Source organism: Myiozetetes cayanensis, unplaced genomic scaffold, assembly GCF_022539395.1.
Source record: "Myiozetetes cayanensis isolate MyiCay16 unplaced genomic scaffold, myiCay2020 scf5-8, whole genome shotgun sequence".
Lineage (NCBI taxonomy): Eukaryota > Metazoa > Chordata > Aves > Passeriformes > Tyrannidae > Myiozetetes > Myiozetetes cayanensis.
In genome coordinates this window covers 47,020,742-47,040,070 of record NW_026087742.1, presented here as the reverse complement: position 1 = coordinate 47,040,070, position 19,329 = coordinate 47,020,742, and the positions used below count along the sequence as shown (strand labels likewise).

Below are 19,329 nucleotides of genomic sequence, written 5' to 3'. Positions count from 1 at the left end.
ATTTAGAAAATTTAGGACTCCTTACTTTAACAATACCAAGGGGTAAAATTATACAGATTACTGATGGCTTTATGCCCCTGCATGAAGCAAATTCCCTTGATTTTAACAAAAAATGCAAGCCATTCTTTTCTAAAAAATAGCTGCTGAATGAGCAGCTTTAATCCCAAATATAAGCACCACAAGTTTATTTCTACTTGCACTGTCTTGACCTTCAGAGTTCTACTAGGTACCTTACAAGTTTTCATGGGCAGGTATGCAGTCTTTTGAAATGCTTCCCTGATATGGCTGTGTCAGCTTATTTCCTGTCTTAAAAGAAGGAAAGGTGAGTGCACAGGATGCTCTCCTTTCCTTGAAATCCTTTAAAGGAGTAGCAGTAAAAGGACACCGTGTTGTTCTTGTCTTCTCCCTCAGGCCCATATAAAGTTTTGTTACCTTCTCCCTCAGCCTTAGATTTGGTTTAAAGGTTTCAGTTCTTAAAAACTGGGCACCTGAAGAGCAAATGCAAATTATGAGAGCTTGTTGTTCTGAGGAGCCAAGCTATGCCTCAGTGAGATTGTGTTTGCCAAAGCCTGTAACTATGCTCTTCTTCAGATAGATTGTCTTAAGACCAGGCTGAAATCACGCTCTTGATGAACTTACTGGCAAAGCTCCTGCTGATTTAAATGGGAGCAGAATTCCCAAGATGCTACCTTCTTCTGTGTCTTCAGCACTAGAAATAGCTACTAAAAGTAGAATCCTCCTGGATTTGGTCCCTGCTCGTATTTCCCCCTCTTTCTAAGGAAAGTTCACTGTTTGTCATAACTTCTGCATTTAGTCAAGAACTCTAAGACAATGTTCCTTCATAAAAAACCACCTCTGGTGCTTTTTCTGGATCTCTGGGTGGAGTTCCAGGCTGTGTCTAGGTGGCGGAGTGTAGCAGCATGAGGTGACCGGAGCTGGCATTGAATGTGCTGGAAGTGTTAGCAAAGCACTTTACCAGCAGCACATGCCACATGGGCATGCTGGGTGGGAAGATGTGTCACATTCTGCAGTAGTAACGTCTGGGCTGGAGTCCTCATCCTACTTCTGGATGAGTTACACCTGGACTACTTGGCTTTGTAGAGAAACGAGGTGTGGTAAGTTGGGCAGAGCACAGCATGAACAGAGTTGGGCTATGTTTGTGAGCCCCCAGTGCCTGCTGCTGGTGGCAAAATACCTGACTGCCGTGTTTTCCCCAGGGCTTTTAATCTTTGGCGTGAAAGAATCCGCACTGGTGAACAAAGTGTTCACCTGCATCAACGTCCTAGTCCTCGGCTTCGTCATGATTTCTGGTTTTGTGAAAGGATCTGTTAAAAACTGGCATCTGACTGAACAGGACATTTACAACACCAGCCACAGCATTTATGGAGACAAGTAGGTTGGATCTTTTCTTCTCATCTCAGAAGCTGGTGCATTTTCTATAGCAAGCTTGTAGGGGGGGTTGTGGGGTGAGTTAGAAAACCAGTGAATGGGATGGCAGCCTCCTTTGCCAAATACCTTGGAGGCAAAGCTGGCTTTGGTGGGTGCTTGCTGAAAGCAGTCTGTACTGATGGGCCAAAACTGCTAGGAATAGGCTGTGTCGGTGTGGGCTGTGCTGCAGAACTGATCATTTCTAGCCTCATGACCAATGACATCCAAATTTGAGAGAAAAGAGCTCTTTAGACAACCTCCTACTCAAGGCTACACCAGGCTGGCTCTGGTTCCTGTATGAAGCCATGTCCAAGTGTAGCTGTGTACTTTCTTTGGATGTTTGGGCAATATCCTTGGGGCATTGTTGTACCGTTTGGAGACTTTGTTCCAAATGCCTCAATAAAATGAAGGCAAGTTGCAGATTATTTAATGCATTGCAGTAAGCATATCACAAATCTGTTTTTAATGACATTTTTCTCCTTGGCCAAAATTCTGTCGTCCTATATGGGATTAAAATTAAGGAGCTTACAAGGCTTACTACTAAGACAAAACTATTCATTTTTGCTTGAGACTCTGCAACACAGAATGAGGGCCTTTAAATATCTCCATATACATCAACTCAGTCCTGGCTTGCTGTGTAACCCTTTATGCTGGCCTGCAAACAAGTAGAGTTTGGTGCAATCTGTTGAGATTCATAAATGTTGTGTGGGTCAAATTTAGCTTGTGTAAAAGCCACTTCTTGAGCCTCTGCAAAATTCAACCTGCTGTGAACAAATTGCTTCTATAGGACAGGTCCCCCCTCCTTCCCTGCTGTTATTCCTATGCAAGGAGCAATTAGTGCAATAGTTTCAAAGCATAGCTCTTTGACCTGTAGCATTTTGTATTTTTCTAAAATCTGTCTGGGGTTTACTTTACTTTATCACTATTTCCAGAGTAATCCATATTTGCGTTGTGCTATTTCTGTGAGCCAGTTTTCATCTAAGTCTCAACAGAGTTTCTATGAGAGAGGTCAGATGCTTACACCTGATAAGACTTGCAGATTTGGGATTTACTTTAATTGCCTTAATTCATCTTTACAAAGGCTTTTCACTGAAAAAAGTGACTTAAGTCACTTGAACTGAAGGGTATGTTTTTTATTTGTCACTCAACACAGGCTCGTGGATCTGTGATCCCAATCCAGAGTGCACAGTGATCAGCATGTGTCTGTATGTTGACTTTAATGAACTTTGGATAAGGCTCAGCAAAGCATTTGGTGTGTCAGGGATGCAGGCTCCACTTCTCCCTTAGGGTTGCAAGCATAGTTTGAATATGAGCTTGGCACAAGGAATTTTGAAGTTGAGAATAGAGGATTGGATGGCTTTTAGATAGTCACAGCACCCTGCATTCCTCTCTTATGTCTACTCACCTACACTTTTTCCCAAGTCCCTCTTAAATGAAAAGTGTATGGTTTACATGTCTCTCGGTCTTCAGCTTTTAGAATTACATGTTGTGCTTTTTCAAAAGCTTCTTTTTAAATGAATATGTATATCTACACACATGCAGTAGTATTAGGAGAGAATTTTAAATATTCATGCTATTTTCTCCTTGTCTTAGCCAAGACATATTTATCCACCCCACAAAATGGGTGGTGGGAACAAACCACAAACCATTTTTATTCTGTGCATTGCCCAGCCTGTTGCAAGCCAGTCCAAAGCTCAGCAGTGGGTAGGGCTTAGCACTTTGCCTGGTATTTGTATGCTAGCATGTGAAAAGGAGAGTCTGTTCCTTCAAACTTCGACTTTGAATTTAGTTATGAGCTATGTGAATAGCTTTGTTACTCCCACTTAGGCAGGATCACTTCTAATCCAGTGCCATGCCTTTTAGTCAAACACAGGAAGAAAAGCTCTACGGTGTTGGAGGGTTTATGCCTTATGGATGGAATGGAGTCCTCTCAGGGGCAGCCACATGTTTTTATGCTTTTGTGGGATTTGACTGTATTGCTACTACAGGTAAGAGGGAAGATGTCTTCTTTGTGGTTATGAACCTGGTTGCTGGTAGACTGACTTTCAGTAATGTTGCAGAGCACAGATAATAGGGAATTCAGGGCACCACATTTGTTACCTCTCTGAACCTCAGCTCCGCTCAAAGTAGACTTTTGGCTCATCTTCTCCTAGCGGTGAAACTGCTGAGTTTGTCCAAGTCCCTGGATGCCTGAGTGCTGACTTCTAGATGCTGTGGCAGGCAGATAGACTGTGTAGCCCACAAGCTTCCTCCCTCCTTCTTTGCCTGTAGGGTCCAGTCTTGAGGATGGTCACTGATGGTCCATTATGTCCAGTTTTACCAGTTAGGCAAACAGGGAAGGCCCAGATTTAGATACCTGGTATGACTGGGGAAGTTTGAGCCTCTAACTCCAAGTGGTGCTTTAGTCAACAGGTTATTTTGGAATAGGATTCTTCAGGGCCTTTAGCTGAAGAAGCTCTGATGGCTTGGAGTATTTGAAGAGCCAAAGAGAGAAGAAGCCTCTGGGGAGTCATCTGCACCCTAAAGCTGTGCCTCAGAATCAGGGAGTTTTTATCTGTAAAGGTTAAGATACCTCATTTGTTAAGATACCTCATTTAGAGAGAGAAGCCATCAGCATTGTCATATTTCTTCTGGCTAAGAAGATACTCAATTCTCTGTAGAAAGTAGATGATCCGTGATTTCACATTTGACATGAATTGAGTTGATTCAGAGTTGGAGCAGAGGAAGAAGGAAATCATGACAAAGACAGATAAAGCAATACTGCCTCTTGTTCCAAGCAAGGAGTTTCAGAAGTGCTGGCTCCATTACTCCAGCCAGCCCTAGAGCCTCTCCTGGTAGGAGAAACACATTCATCTGCCTTCGACTTCTAGGTGTATGGATCTGTGTTTATTAGTTCATTCTCCTGAAAGGTTAAACCTCAAGAGCTCTTGCTTTCAGAGCAGCCTTTAGAGACAGGGAAGGCACAAATCTGTTTCATAATTAATCAGTGCCTGAACTTTGATGAATTTTGGTTTTTACACATTTGTCCCTACTTGGTTGCTGAAAATTTCCCATAAAAACTATGGGGGGTCCTTTTGTCAAGAGGGATTTTTAAAGACCCATATGATTTTCAGGTGCTGTGCCTTTTCCCAGAACTGGGCACCTATGGTGCCTTGTTCACAGTGTATTAATTCTGATAGAGACACTCCTGAAATGGTCATCCAAGGATTTTCCCTACAACTGCACGATAATTTCTTGTTCCATCATTTGTGATCATTGAACTCTTCTTGAGTCTACACCATCAGTGGGATAGAAGGAGTATACAAAGATAATCTGTTTTGGGAAAAGGACTGGTTTTAATCCAGACTGTTTCTGTGCCTGCATTTACAAGGCTTCCACAAATGTGGGAGGATTGACAGGAGCAGAGAAATGGGAGCAAACAGCTGTGATATGCCAAGTGGATGGAGCAGTCCATTGACAGCATTATGGTCAAAGAGCACCTCAGTGCCCACGAAACCTTTGAAAGCCCCAGCCAGCATGCCCTAGGTTGGGATAAAGTTCTAGTTTGACATTTAGCTGATATTTAAATTTCTTTCTTTTAGGCGAGGAGGTAAAAAACCCTCAGAAGGCCATTCCTATTGGCATCGTGGCATCTCTGCTCATCTGCTTTGTGGCTTATTTTGGTGTGTCGGCTGCCCTGACTCTCATGATGCCTTACTACCAGCTGGATACCAATAGCCCTTTACCCAATGCCTTTAAATATGTGGGTTGGGATGGAGCCAATTATGCAGTGGCTGTCGGTTCCTTGTGTGCCCTTTCTACAAGGTAAGACACTGCTCTTCCTTTTTTGCATCTCTCAAGGCAAACATGTATCTCCAACTCCTATAGAACATGGAGCGGAGACCAGGCATGAAATTACGTGCTATTGACTTCAAAAGGACCAGGATTTCACCCTGTGATAGATATCAGAGGTGCACGTGACCAGTATCACTTCAGAAACTCCCATCTTAACAGAAGACCCAGCAGGTGCATTTCAGGAATATAAATATGGATTGAGTGACTAAATCATGGAGGCAGCTACACAGTGGACATCCTGGCATGGTGGATGGAGAGCAGACTTGTGTCAGGTAGTGCAGGGTGCGTCTTCTGGAGCATATGGGGCTCACCGTATCCAGGGCCATCTGTCTGCAGATTATCTGCAGGACAGCCATCTGGAGGCAGGGCAGGCTGGAGGCAGAATATGTCATTTTCTCCTGCACTCAGGAGGCCCATTTCAGATCAGCTTAGGACATATTCAATTAGGTGAGCAACTCTAGAGGCTCTAGAGTTACAGCTCTTTTAATACCTGAAAGTCAGGCTGGTTTCATGCCCCATGGGTAAGTTTAGGCGTCTGAAATCATAGAGCTGCACCTCATTTGCCAGCTATCAGTAATGTGGGCATTTGAAGGGGGCCCATGAAGGAGAAGCTGAAATGAACGAAAGCCACCTGTGTTCATTCTGCCATAAACTAGCTTTTGTTTGTGTGCCTGTGCTCAGCAGGAAGAGATATAAGTAGATTATTTCTCCCTCTTCCATCTGTAGTCTCCTTGGCTCCATGTTTCCGATGCCTCGAATAATTTATGCTATGGCAGAAGATGGACTTCTCTTTAAATTCTTGGCTCAAGTCGACGAGAAGAGAAAAACTCCGAGAATTGCAACAATGACATCAGGAGCTGTTGCAGGTAGGATCAAAAGACTTGCACAAATCTGAAGAAAGGAGACATAAGCTTATCCTTGGGGCAGATAAGTCTGCCTGACTCTTAGCCCACTTACTAATCGGATCTGTTGCACAACACGACATCCCAGAGGGTGCCCTGGGTTTCCAGGGCATGCCCTGGAGGGTCTGGGTGAGCATGAGTAGCTTGCTGTGTCCATGTCCCTCTTTCTCAGAGCTCATTGCTGCCATCCTGTCTCATGCCAGGAATTGCCTTTATCTGCTCCCTGCGTGCTCTGCAGGCCTTAAAAATAATTAACTCCCTGCAAGGTGGAAGCCAGTGGTGCCCCAGCATCCTTGTGGCTGCTGGCCTGGCTTGGCTAAAGGCACCTCACCACCTGTGGGTAGCAGGTCTGCAGAAGATGCCAGAGCAGCCGGAAAGAGGCAGAAGACCCCTGTGGCACTGGCATTTGTTAATCAGTTAGTCGCAGCTGGCAGCCATCCTGTTCTCTGCTTCCTTCTGGCCCCTCAGAAACATTGGAATTAAACCTCCCAGACAGCAAGGATGAGCGTTTACCCTGTTCTTGCAGCCTTCCCCTTTACGGTGCCTGGCAAAGAGGGGAGCCTTGCTGCTTCCTCTTTACCTTCAGCTGCAATGGGCATTCCACTGGGATGAGCCGTTGGTACAAGAATGTACCACCTTTGGTGGGGAGCTGCTGCAGGACTGCTGCCCTGGGCTCTGAGCTCCTATGAAAGGGCTTAGCTCCTGTTGCTGAGACTTGCAGAGCCTCCTCACAGCTGCTTCTCTCACACCTTTCTCTTTGGGTATTCTTGGGTCCATACTGTGGTGGGATACGAAAAAGAGCCATAGAAAGTATAGAAAAGTGCTTCGCAGTCCCTTCAGATCTCATCTGAGTGGTCCATAGTGCCTAAGACCAAAGCCCACATGAAGCTGCAGGGACAGCACTTGCCAGCTGAGTTTGAATGCTGGGCTGGTTGTTGGGGCTCCAGGTTACGCATTAAGGGCAGGCTGGGCCAGGCTCAGCTCTGAGGTCCCTGCACTCTCATATGACTGTTTGCATTACCTGATGTTTGTTCTCTGCTTATTTGCCTTCTGAAGGCCCCTATACAAAATTCTGTACAACCGGGTTTGCCTGCTGAGGGTGTGTAAGCAGGGTAATCCCTAAGGGATGACAGTCTGTAACTTTTTCTGGAAACCCCCATGATAGGACATGCTACCTGAAGATGCCCTCCTTGATGCTTGGTCCCATTGCATGCACAAGCTTGGTTTCACCCCAGCTGAGCTGAGACACAAGGCAGCAATGGGTTGCCTATCTTCTATCCCCTCTAGCTACTTCCAGAAGATAATTGTGGCTTTAAGGGTGCTGTGGCTCCACTGGGGGACTCCAGCAATGAGGCTGTGGTTTAAACTGCTGCTCATTGTTGGTACTTGGGTGAACATACCTGTATGAGATGAACAGGCTGGCATTTGCTGTAGTAAGTGGTTCCTCTTGTTTCAGCTAGTGAGGCTGTGCTGGTACAGCATGCGGAGGCTTGGGGTATTCATGTGCCGAGGCCTGCCTCTCCTCATCTCAGGACATCTTGACCTCCCCTGCCAAGTGCTGAGCGACAGTAACACGTGTACTGCATCATCGTTAGCGCTCCTGAGATATGCATGTTGTGCCATGTTACTGATTTTTCTTCTCTCTCACCTTCTTCTCCTGCAGCTGTTATGGCCTTTCTTTTTGACTTGAAAGATCTTGTGGACCTCATGTCCATCGGGACCCTCCTGGCTTACTCCTTGGTAGCAGCCTGTGTGTTGGTACTGAGGTAGGAATGTAGAAACTGCCTTTCTTATATCACACTGACAGAAATCCATGCAGTGATCAGATGCCCTCATAGTTTCTATAGGCCTAGTAAAACTGTGAGCATCTCCAGCTATAAGCATGTGAAGAGCTTGTTTCTCTGAGCTCAGGGGATTGTGTTAGTTGTATCTACAGTGGGGTCCTCTGAATTTGGTTAACCCTTGGTCTGTGCCACTCCTGCTGCGGTCAACTCTAAATGCCCTGGGAGATATGACAATGAATAGGGATGAGAGATGTGTGGTCCTTGTCACCACTCTTGTTCTCACTGGGACTACACTTTCAGGTTGTCTGATTTTTGAAAGGGAATTCAAGATAAAGTCTAGCAGCGGCATGCCTCTGTGTCTTTTAGAAGTGCTGAGCTCCCCCCAAACCTAAGCTTAAAATTGAGTGTCTTCAGTGCTTGGCACCTCACAGATGACAACACTCTACCAATGAAAACTATACTGTGAAGATAATGTTATTGAAAAATACCTTTGTGTGTTCAGTGACTTATTCAGAGTCAGATGGAGGCTTTCTACAAGCTCACAGCAAATGCACTGAAGTAATAACAGTCTTGCAGCAGGTGAAGGGCCAGTGCTGTACTGTAGTATCATTGCTTTGTGTTTGTGCTTTCCTCCCTGCCCCTTAAAAATCCTTGCCAATTTTCCTTGCCCTTGTTACTTTTCCTGATTTCCCAGCCCAGTCTTTTCCTCAGAGCTAGAAATGGCTTTTTAATTTGCCATCACGGATTGGCAGAGCTAACAGCCTGTCTTGTAGTGGCCTGGGCAGCTGATTTGACTGCCTAATGATGTAGCAGGTGAATTGTTTCCAAAGCTATAAGATCCTGCCACTAGTTTCTTGCTGTGATTGGACCCAAGGATTTCACTGCATCTCTCAATTTGCAGTGTTTCACAAATGTCCTCGTTGTAAACACATCCCCAGCAGTTTTAAGGTATCTTTCAAAATGGCCCAGTCCTTTAGTCAGAATTTGAGGTGAGTCACAGACAAAACATTCTGTAACAGAGAGTTGAGGCTGGAAGAGTGGTTTTTCTTTATGGATCCACATGGTTGTGTGTCACAGCCCTTCTGAATGTGCTGTTCACACAGGCAACAACCATCTCTTCCTTCCCTGTGTGGCAGCAGACAAGGTAGCAGAAGATACTGGGATGGAGGAGTACGAGGCACCAGGAATGTATCTGCAGAGTGCGGTATCTGCTCAACCACCTCCTTTCCAAAAGGCAAGAGCTGAACTGCCACTGATAACACAACAGCCTGGTTATAACTATCTGTCTGTCCCTCTGCTGCTTCCTTCTGCAGTCCTATCAACCCATCATGTTTTGGTGACAAGGATGACAGTGTTTATGAAAGAGCACTGTCCACTTTAAAACACTTGATGTTACAACCAACCTGTAGGTGACAAGAGCTGACCGTATTTGCTTACATCATTATGACGTTATTCCTCAAATATCCCCCTGAAACAGAAGGGTACAGATGTTGTATGGGCCTGTTCTGGTGCTGTAGTGATCTGGATAGCAACCATGACTATGTGTATGGCTTTTAAATGAATGGTACCCTGTGCCAAACTGGTTGGCTCTTTGTGTCATTTCCTTTTCCGTAGGTACCAACCAGAGCAGCCTAATTTGGCATACCAAATGGCTAGGTCAACAGAGGAGACGGATAACAACGAGTCTGTGAGCACCAGTGAGTCACAGGCTGGATTTTTGCCAGAGGAAGAGGAGAAGTGCTCCTTCAAAGCTATACTGTTTCCCCCAAATTCAGACCCTTCCAAATTATCTGGCTCAGTGGTGAACATCTCAACCTTCATCATTGGTAAGCACTGGGCAGTGTGTCTCTGGAGCACAGAGCTGTAGGTCTTTGTACTCACTGTGGTGGGAAAACTCACCTCCTTGCTGTGATTTTGATGAGCTTTTGTAATGGCCAAAATAACTGAAGATCTACAGATTAAATTTCTGACTTGAAGAGAAATCCACAAATGGTGGTGTGGGGGTGTATAGGGGGAAAGACATGTCTGTTGTGGTTAGTTTTTTCATGAGTTGCTGTTTTGTTTGCCGACCTTTCAGATTCTGCTTGTGGGTTGTTGTGGGTTTACTCCTGTTTCTAAAAAAAACCTCAGTGACCTTTGGTGTCTGTTCACAGGTTTCTTTATTGTGTGCAGCTGTATCCTGACTGTCCTTGTAACAAATATTGCAATATACGTATGGATTATTGCTGTCATCCTTGTTCTCATTGTCAGCTGCATTATATGGAAACAACCTGAAAGCAAAACTAAACTCTCCTTTAAGGTGAGTGTCCTGGGACGTGTAGCTGAAAAACAGCTGTTTTGGGAGGTGCTTGGAGGAGGAAGTGCATGTTGGCCTGTATCAGAAGGGTAGACTTGACCAAATATAGGCATGATGTGAGCTTTTCTATCCAGGAGAAGCTGGAAAGGCACAATCTGTTGCAGAGGTGTGACTGGAAGGAAAGGGAAGAGCAGACTCTGCTTTTGAAAGCAAATGGTTTTAAGATAAGGTAGAAAGAGAGACTGGAGGAAAGGGGATGGTTGTGAAGGGTCACGTCAGATCATGGATACAGAAGGAGAAAGAACCCAAGAAGCAAACTTGAGTGTGAGGATCAGAGGGGTACTCACTAAAAGGCTCAAAGAAAGTGAACTTTCATGTCCTCCTTAGTCCCCATGGAGGCTAAGGGATGACCATTCTCTCTTTAACTGCCTTAAGTATGAGAAACTGTCATTTTCCTGCCCTGCCCAAGTACACCATCTTTTCAATATTAAACACTGGGATGTTTTTTCCCCCCAGTATAATCCTGCAAGTCATGTTTTATAGTATTGATTTCAGGCTAGTTCCCCAATTTATTAAATTAATTTTGGATTCTAATTCCATCCTCTAAACTACTTTCATTGTGACTGCTCTTTAAATACAGTTTTTCAGTAAATTCACTGATTTTAATAATTTAATCCAGCCAGAGTTGTCCAGGGTAGTGTTTCCAGCTCATTTTGGGAGTTATGGTCCCAGAGGTAGAAACAGAAATGTTCAGGAGCAGAAAACTTAGGAACTCTCATCTAAACTATATTTTCTAAACTTGCTTCTGAGGAAGTCTCTTCACCTTTCATTCAAGGTATTTTATGCCCTTTTTTTCCCCTCAGCCACTACCCTGTCCAAGAAAAAAGAAATTAGACCTATCACTTCTCAATCTGTAATCATAGAATCATTTAGGTTGGAAAAGAACTTTAAGTTCATCAAGTCCAACCATTAATCCAACACTGCCAAATCCACCACTGAACCATGTCACTCAGTGCCACATCTACATATCTTTTAAATACCTCCAGAGGTGGTAATTCCACCACTTCCCTGGGTAGCCTGTTCTAATGCCTGACAACCTTGTTACTTATCTCCTTGCTATTCTTTAGACGTTCACAACCTGACTGTGATTTTTCTCCTAAGTCACTCTGGAAATCCAGGGCTGACCTGTTTGCTCCCCAGTTGTTTTTCTGTATTTTTTAACAGGTAATTTTTCTCCCTTCTCCAGACTTCAGAGACCTTACAATTCTACCAAGAACTCTGAGATGCTTATTAATAGTTCAGAGATCACTTTTGCAATATCTGGGTACATAACTCACCCACCTAGGGAAATTTTATTTGTCCCTACTGACTTGACAAAGCTAAATTTAGAAAAATATTCTTCTCTTTTCTAATTTGTGTGTCTATCTCCTTTCTCTAATAATGTGAGCAGCTGCTTACCATAAATTTTTGGGGAGGCAATGCTTAGATCAAGAAAGGCCCACAAGCCTCTTTCTTTTTATAAATCTCCTTTTCCCTTAGGAGTGAAGTTCACTTTCCTCTTAGTTCCACCATATTCACAAAGTTTTCTGTTGTTATAATTTGTCTTGTTTGATTTTATCTCTACATGCCAGTGCTATTTTTTTTATATTCTTATTTTGGCATTTTGGCTTTACTGTCTCATTCTTCTTTGACTCTCAGACCACTAAGGCATTCTTGGCACAGCTGCAGTCATCTCTTGCAATATTTGCTGGTTTTCTTCTGCTTTGGGATAATTTTCTCTCTATTGCTAAATTACCTTGCTATCTGTTGGATGAAGTTCCTTAGATCCCTCCTCTGACATTCCCCTTACCTTCGTCTCTTGGTCTTCAATAGGTGCCTCTCCTTGGTTTTTCCTCTTCTCTCCTTCGCCCCACAAGTATTTAGTATTACTGCTAAAATTTGCTTCTTGCCTCCTTACAGACCACAAAACAAGCTTCTTAAAACAGATGAGCAGCATTGTTTACATCCCACTCCCATGGTGGATTGATGTCCTCCTTTTGGGTTTAACCTTGCCTTTTCTCAGATCTGACAACTGAAGACTTGGTAACAACCATCCCTTCCCATATACAAGGGATGTGATGTTCTTTCCTGCTCATTGTTCCATCCCTGTGGATATAATGTATCCCTCATTCTTTTTCAGGTACCTCTTTTGCCCTTTCTTCCTGTTGTGAGTATTTTTGTGAATGTTTACCTCATGATGCAGCTAGACGTAGGCACATGGATACGGTTTGCAGTCTGGATGCTCCTGGGTGAGTTAGAGAGTAAAAAATGCTGTGTTCAAAGTTACTAGGTTAACTGTAAATTTATTGTAGCATTCCAGGGAGGGATTCTGCATTCTGATCATCCCTGGGCAACCTTGGTGATTTAACTCAAGCCATTTAGGCTGTGTGTCTCAAGCTTTGTTTCAAATTCAAGGGTCTTGAAGCCTTTGTGAGGACAGCACGACCACCTGTGAACCATCTTATGGGTCTTGTTGCCAACAAGAAACCATAGAGCGTTTTTTGTTGACTGGCCTTGAGCTGCTGTCCATGTGGTGGGGCTTGTGGGTTTGGAGCTGAAGAAGCTGAGCTGCATCCCAAGATGTTCCCAGTAGCCATGTGGATAAGGCTGAATTGCCTGAAATGCTCAAATGAGCACCCCATTTGGGGCTGGGATAGATTGACTTTTAAAAACTGGTGCCTGTGGGCTTTTTTTCCTCTAAGGATGGTAGTGGCTGTCCACGAGAAGCTAATGATCAGGATGGCTGGGTTTACACTACTGTAACTTGTGTCACTGGGTGTGAGTAGGGTTTTCTGTTTCCTCGAAGAGCTAATGGTAACCTCTCCCCTTGGCTTCCACAGGCTTTATCATCTACTTTGCCTATGGAATACGGCATAGTGTGGAAGCCACCTACGCAGCGTCAGCAGATGTGGAGAGAAACACAGACGCTGGCTCAGACAACTGTAAATGACTGTGTTTGGCTTACAGGCAACTGGTAGCTGCAGTGAAAGAAGCTTTGTGGTGGGCGTCCTGAACCAGATTGCATCTGATCAATCAGTAATGCAGGAATAAGAAAGTCTAACGTGGGCCTCCCCAACCCTTTTGCTGCAGCTTGCGGTTTGTTTAGTAGCACAGTTAAAAGGGATCACAAGGAAAAAAGCCACAACCCTGAAACACTCCTGGCGGCACTGTTAGCTCACCTGGGGCTATGTGCTTCCCTCTCTCCTTCTCCTGTTTTGTCTTTTTTCCCCGGTGTGTAGAAAGAGAACTGCTTCTGTGTGCCAGTTAACCTTAAATGCTGCTATGAAACCAAGCCTCACAAAGGTCTTTCATTCAGTAGCCCTGAGAATTACCTCCCCACAGATGCTCTACCTGATTAGACATGGAGCAGATTTTGCAGTGCTACTGTCAAGCGTAGACCAGATCCATCCTTCACAATACGTGACCTGTACCCCACATGTACGCACAAAAAAAGGCTCTTGCCAAACACCAGATTTCACTGGGCTAAGAAAGCACCTGCAAGATTTTCATTCTTTAAATTATTAGGTCTCGTAGTTTTTGTTGTATTTAATTTGTTTTTTTTAACTATGTACTCATACGCTTTAAAGCACAGCGCTGCTGTGAAATGTTGGGAAGGTTTGTGGTCGCTGTTTGTCAGGTGAATGGTCGCTTGCCAGCACACCGGGAACGCCAGCAGATATTGCTGCTGCCTGTACACTCCACAGAGGGATTGCCAGGTTTAGTGAGGAAACTGTATGGTGCAAATACTTGAAAGGCTTGAAAGGAATGGGTGCCTCCAAAAAGCTGTCCTACCTCTTTGCCTCAGAAATCACCGGTGGTGTGGCTGCAGTGGTGGGGTGGCTGGCAGAAGTGAGTCCAGCTCTGACAGCAAGTGAAGCCCTATTTTCCTCTCCCCACATCACTTTTGTGTGCTGGCCATGTGGCATTAGTAAAGGAGCTGGCCGTGGAATGCATTTGTTATTGGCGGGTGGAATGCATTTCTGCCGTGGGAAGGGAAGCACAGAAGGATCCTCAGGCTCATGAAGTTCATGCATGAGCAGTGCTGGTGTCTGCCCCCTGGCTGTGGGGAGGTGCAGGGGCTTCTCAAGTCCCAACAGAGCATGCAGCCCAGAAAACACCGCTAAGCTCTGGGGTCTGACTTGCTGAGGGGAACTTTCCCTTTGGGGCTGGAGATCATCTCCAGAGCCTGGCTGTAGTGAAAGGTTAGAAATTTGGAGTTGAGGCCACAGGGTGCGTTTGGTTGGAAATGTCTTAGTTTTGCTGCAAGATGAATTTTTTTTTTTTAATGTTCTAATAGCTTTCCCCAGCCAGATTCATCCACTACCCTAAAAAAGGCTTGTTAAAGCATCATGAAGATGGGCCATGTCCATGTTATGCCACTGATTTAAATTCATGCTTCAACTTATACTGAAAAACAAATCATAGAATCATGGCATGGTTTGGGTTGGAAGGGACCTTTTAAGATTATCTAGTCCAGCCTCCCTTCCGTGGGCAAGGACATCTTTCACTAGATGAGATTGCTCAAAACCCTGACCTCAAATGCCTCCAGCGGTGGAGCATCCCAAACAGATACTGCAGAAATCCCCTTTCCTGACTGAGTGGATGCTTTCCTAGGTGTCCTCCATACTACTGCCTCTGAACACTGGACAATCTTTAATCTATTTGTCAGCATGGCTCTTGCTGATGAAGTGACAGGCTCTTGTCCCCATCATTCAGTTGGAGAACTGAAGAAAAGACCCTTGCATGACTTGTCCAGGGTCTCACCAGGCATCTGGTGCAGCAGAAAGGAGAATCAGACCATTTCCTGGATTACACGGCCGGACCGTGGACCGTCTCTCCCATGTTTCCAAGAAAGACTTTGTAGCCTTTCTGCCCACTGAAGAGTTTTAATCTTGGCTTCTTTCTAGTGCGCTGGGAGGCTCTTGGCAGGACTGGAATTTGAGGGAGTGAAGGCAGTGTGTTCATTGCCTCCCAGGTGCACTTCAGGGTGTGTTTTGAGTGCAGTTTCCCCCCAAAAATGAAGTTGGGGTCTGCTCCAGTCACTGGGTCTTGACCATCTGCCAAGCCTTTGCGCCTTATGCATATACAAAGTCTTACTCAAGCAGGGAGAGATGAATATAGAAATTAGAAGCCTCTATGTTGAAATCCATTTTGTTTAAACACAGGCAAGGTCAACACACTCCGCAGCCTCCCAAAGGACACTGAAGATGTGGTGAGAGGCAAGAAGATGAAAACTCAGAGGGTAGCAAAGTTTTCTATTGTACTAAAAATGTCAGGATGTTTTTCGCTACCTGGGTACCAGCTTCTGAGCAATTAAAACACTAAGCAATGACCATTTAGGAGTGAATTCTGACTGGAAGTGTGTTTCCAAAGAAAATTATTTTAACATACCAGATTTCTTTCTGTATGTAAAATTTTTTTTATATAAGTGTTAACTTATTTGTGTTGTCTGGTTTTTATATTCCATTACTTTGTTTCAGCTTTTGTGACATATAATAGCAACATGTAGAAGAAGAGAAAGTCTTAATGGGGGCCATTTTTCTTCAGTTTCTTTTTTTCTGAGAAGGTTCACAGGAAAACCCTTCTGTGTTAACAGATTTGGTATTTAAATGTGCCCTCATGCGTACCAGCCCCAGAGCCGCATACCATAAATTTTTTGGTAGAGGTGAGGGCCTTTAGCTCTGTCTCCCGCTGCTCCATCATGACTTCTTCAGCCCATCAGTTCCCTGGTGGCGAGTGCTGCTGTTGATCTTGTTTGTTGTTGCTAGTCACCGGATACAAGGAGGTGGAGGGAATCTGCAGCCCTGCGCAGTGACAGGGAAGTGCAGGTGTCTCCCTGGCTCTCTGTAGACCCCAGCTGGACCTGGGGGCCTCCTGGCCTCCTCTTCACATGTCTTGACCCAGGGAGTGGACTGGTGAGGAGGTGATGCATTTGACACAGCTGCATACTTCTGCCTCATCCTTTCCTGCCTGCATCCATCCACCCCTTGCTTGTACATTTTTTTAAGCTGAAAGGCAAGTCTGCCTGCCTCTTTCCAGGACAATGTCAAGGACTTTGCTGAATAGTGGGATTTTTACTGTTTTATGGATTTTTACCATCTTCTGCCTCCCTGCTGATGTCTGTATGTAACATAGATCAAGCCAAGTATCTTGTCATGCAACTGCTGCTATAACCTTGCTGTTGTGGATGATATACTTTCATTCATTTGAGCTTTCCTTTGTGAATAGTTTAATCGTTATTTTATGATGCAAATATTTTGTAGAGATGCAGAGCATTTTGTTGCATGAAGAGTTGGGAATGGAGAAGTAATGCCTTTGATTGGCAAAAAACCAGATCCTGGCATGCTTGATATTTAGGGGCAGGCTCTGGCCCAAAAGAGTGATCTTGTTTTAGCATATTTGGTTGCTCCCAGTCTGCTCACTTGAAGTTTCCTTCTGGGAAAGCTGTTGGAAGGGTCCTACTGACTGATGGTGCGTGGTGGGCAGAGATTGGCAGCACTGAGGCCGCAACTTGCGCTTATACAGCAAGTCTGAGTATGTAGCCAGTCAGCCCTTTTCAATGGAAAATTGCTGTCAAAACAGTTTTTCTTCCCCCTCAGGCCCCCCCCCCCAAAAAAAAAGACATTTTTTGGTTCAAAAGTTACTAGCTTTTGCTTATTTGCTTACAATTTTCATTCTTCTGTCACTGAAGGTCATTACTGACTGGGTTTCAGCTTCACTTTGCCCTTTTGTCGTCCCTCAGGGTGGAGTTTGATGCTGCTCTGGGCAGAGAGTGTTTGCTAGGAGTCGAAGAGCTCTGCTGCATGAGGGGGTGCAGGGCTGCCCCCCCTGCCCACCAGTACTGTCTGGGCATTGTGGGGGCTGGGGTGTGCTGCAAACAGATTGCTCCTGGTTCAGAGCCGTATGTGCTTGGTCACAGCAGGGGAGAGGGGGCTGAAGGGAAACACACCAGTGGAACCGCTGCTGGTGCTGACACCACACACTGCTGCTTAACTGCTGGGGTTTTAGAAGGGTAAAGTTTTAGCTGGCAGTGCCTGCCATGGATGCTCGTACTCTTCATCCATTCAAGAAAAACAAGCTCCTATTCATGGTGTACAGAGAGTGCCTGCTGCCTCCATTCCTACTTACTCAGAGACCAGAAAGTGATATGATAGAATATTATGTTTATAGTTGTAAAATCTGCTGCTTTAGTGATTGCATTTTATATACTAATGAATTCCAGTGGAAATTCTTAAATCCACCCCTGAGGAAAGCCACGTACAAGTGAACATCGCTGTCATCTGCCCAAATGAACGAAGAGTGACAGGCATGTCTGGCAGGCGTGAGGGGCTTGCATTGATGGGGAGGAGCAGGAATGAGGCTGGTTTTCATGCAGCAGGCTCCCCTGAAATCCCTTTCCTACATTTATCTCAACACCCTCCCCTTTCAAAGCAAACCTCTTCCCTCTGGCAGAAAAAGCATCTCTTCCTAAAGCCTTGGATAACATTGCGATGTCCGCTGGGCTTGACTTTCCAGGCAGGTCTTGTTTCTTCCTTCTCCTTGTGAAAAAATTGCACTTGTTCAAGGCTAAATCTGTACGTTCACAGTGAACTGATGCTTTCTCCTCACAGCCACCTCAGCTTTCCACAGGGCTGCCAGCCTGATGTGGGAAGCCAGCCTGCCTGCATCCCAAAAGCAAGCAGAAGGCAAGGCTGCCTCGATGGTACCATCAGTTGTGCTGCCTGCTGCCACTTGCCTCATGTTTTATCATTCACTTCCCATTCCAGCAGCAATGCCTCTGCCATAACCCCCCTGGGCTGCCTTACACTCTACCTTACAGTTGCAGCTGAGGTCCCACTGGGAGTCTGACACCCAGCTGGAAAATAAATGGTCCTGGAACGTCTCTGCTAGCAAGAGCCAGACCTCGATTTTTCTCAGGGTATTTGCTCTTGGCTCACACTCCAAAACATGGGGTTCATCTGAGACCTGGCAGGCTCCGACCAGCAAGAGGCACCTTTCCATCCCAGTGCTGTGTGGGAGTGGTTTTGACAAAGTGACTCGTATTTTTGGGACAGCAGTGGGAAGCAAAGGGTTCCCTTGCAGCACTTGTGTGTTCCAGCTGTGCTGGGTGCAAGGGGCAGGAGGAGCTGGTAAAGTAATTTTTCTGACCGAAGCCATGGAAGAGTGTATATTTTTCAATTATTAAAATTACTAAGCAAAATGTAAATACTTTTCTGTTGTCTGATGGTCTATTTTCCTAATAATTTTCTCAGAATTTTTTATGGGTGTGATAAGTAGTTTTAATGCTTGTTCGGTAATGAGATCTATTTTTTGTCGTCTTTATCTTTGTTTCGGTTTGTTGTGGTTTTTTTTGGTTCTGTTTTGTCTTTTTGCCAAGTTCACGTAGCAATTAAAGCCTTAAGTTTTAAAATGTGAACCTTGCCCCCAGAGCACAGCACAGGTGTGTGGCTACTTCTAATCCTGTCAACAGTGTAAATACTTCGCCCCTCAACAATGCTTTTGGAATTTGGAAATTCACTTGTAATTATGTGGTACAGCATTAAAACGTATTTCTTAATATCCAAATAAATTATGCCTATTGTTTGCCCTCATTTGCAAGCCTGCCTCTGTTTTCCAGCTTGTTACAATACCCGCAGGGGAGCACTTGCTCAGGGAGATGCTTGTGGTAACTCTGCCCTGTCTTTTGGGTTTGCTGAGACAGGTGGGATGCTACATAATATGAGGAATTTGCTTCAGACTGAGTCTGTGCTCAGCGCTGTGCAGGTTGTTGCTGCTGATAGTAAGGTGACACAGCTCCTGTCTTGTACTACCAGTTCAGGTATTAGGTGGGGCTTCAAGAACCTGCAAAGGTAACTTAAAATTGACCCAGGTGATACAAATTTTGCTCACATTGCAAAGTTTAGTTGCTTCAGGAAACTAGGACTGTGTGGTGAACGAAGAGTTCTGTTGGTGGGGTTTTCCAGGATAGGGCCTGCAGGACAACACAAAAACCACCAAGCAGAAGGAGGCTTGTCTGCTGCATGCCTCTGCCTTCATCACTCGTGTC

General features: G+C 44.9%; 1 protein-coding gene across 3 annotated transcripts in view; it reads left to right on the top strand.

The window, feature by feature from the left end:
• Positions 1-18,874, top strand: part of SLC7A1 (solute carrier family 7 member 1) — a 44,624-nt gene extending 25,750 nt beyond the window's left edge. For 2 of the 3 annotated variants that reach the window (XM_050331276.1, XM_050331277.1), the window contains 9 exons: positions 1,218-1,392; positions 3,292-3,416; positions 5,010-5,232; positions 5,989-6,128; positions 7,828-7,930; positions 9,563-9,774; positions 10,102-10,247; positions 12,424-12,532; positions 13,124-18,874. In XM_050331276.1, the coding sequence (XP_050187233.1) occupies positions 1,218-1,392; positions 3,292-3,416; positions 5,010-5,232; positions 5,989-6,128; positions 7,828-7,930; positions 9,563-9,774; positions 10,102-10,247; positions 12,424-12,532; positions 13,124-13,233 (1,343 nt within the window). In that variant the 3' untranslated portion in view covers positions 13,234-18,874. Of the gene's footprint in view, positions 1-1,217; positions 1,393-3,291; positions 3,417-5,009; positions 5,233-5,988; positions 6,129-7,827; positions 7,931-9,051; positions 9,183-9,562; positions 9,775-10,101; positions 10,248-12,423; positions 12,533-13,123 lie in introns of those variants that run through there. The other variant, XR_007630800.1, reaches the window with a different exon arrangement.
• Positions 18,875-19,329: the final 455 nt, after the last annotated feature.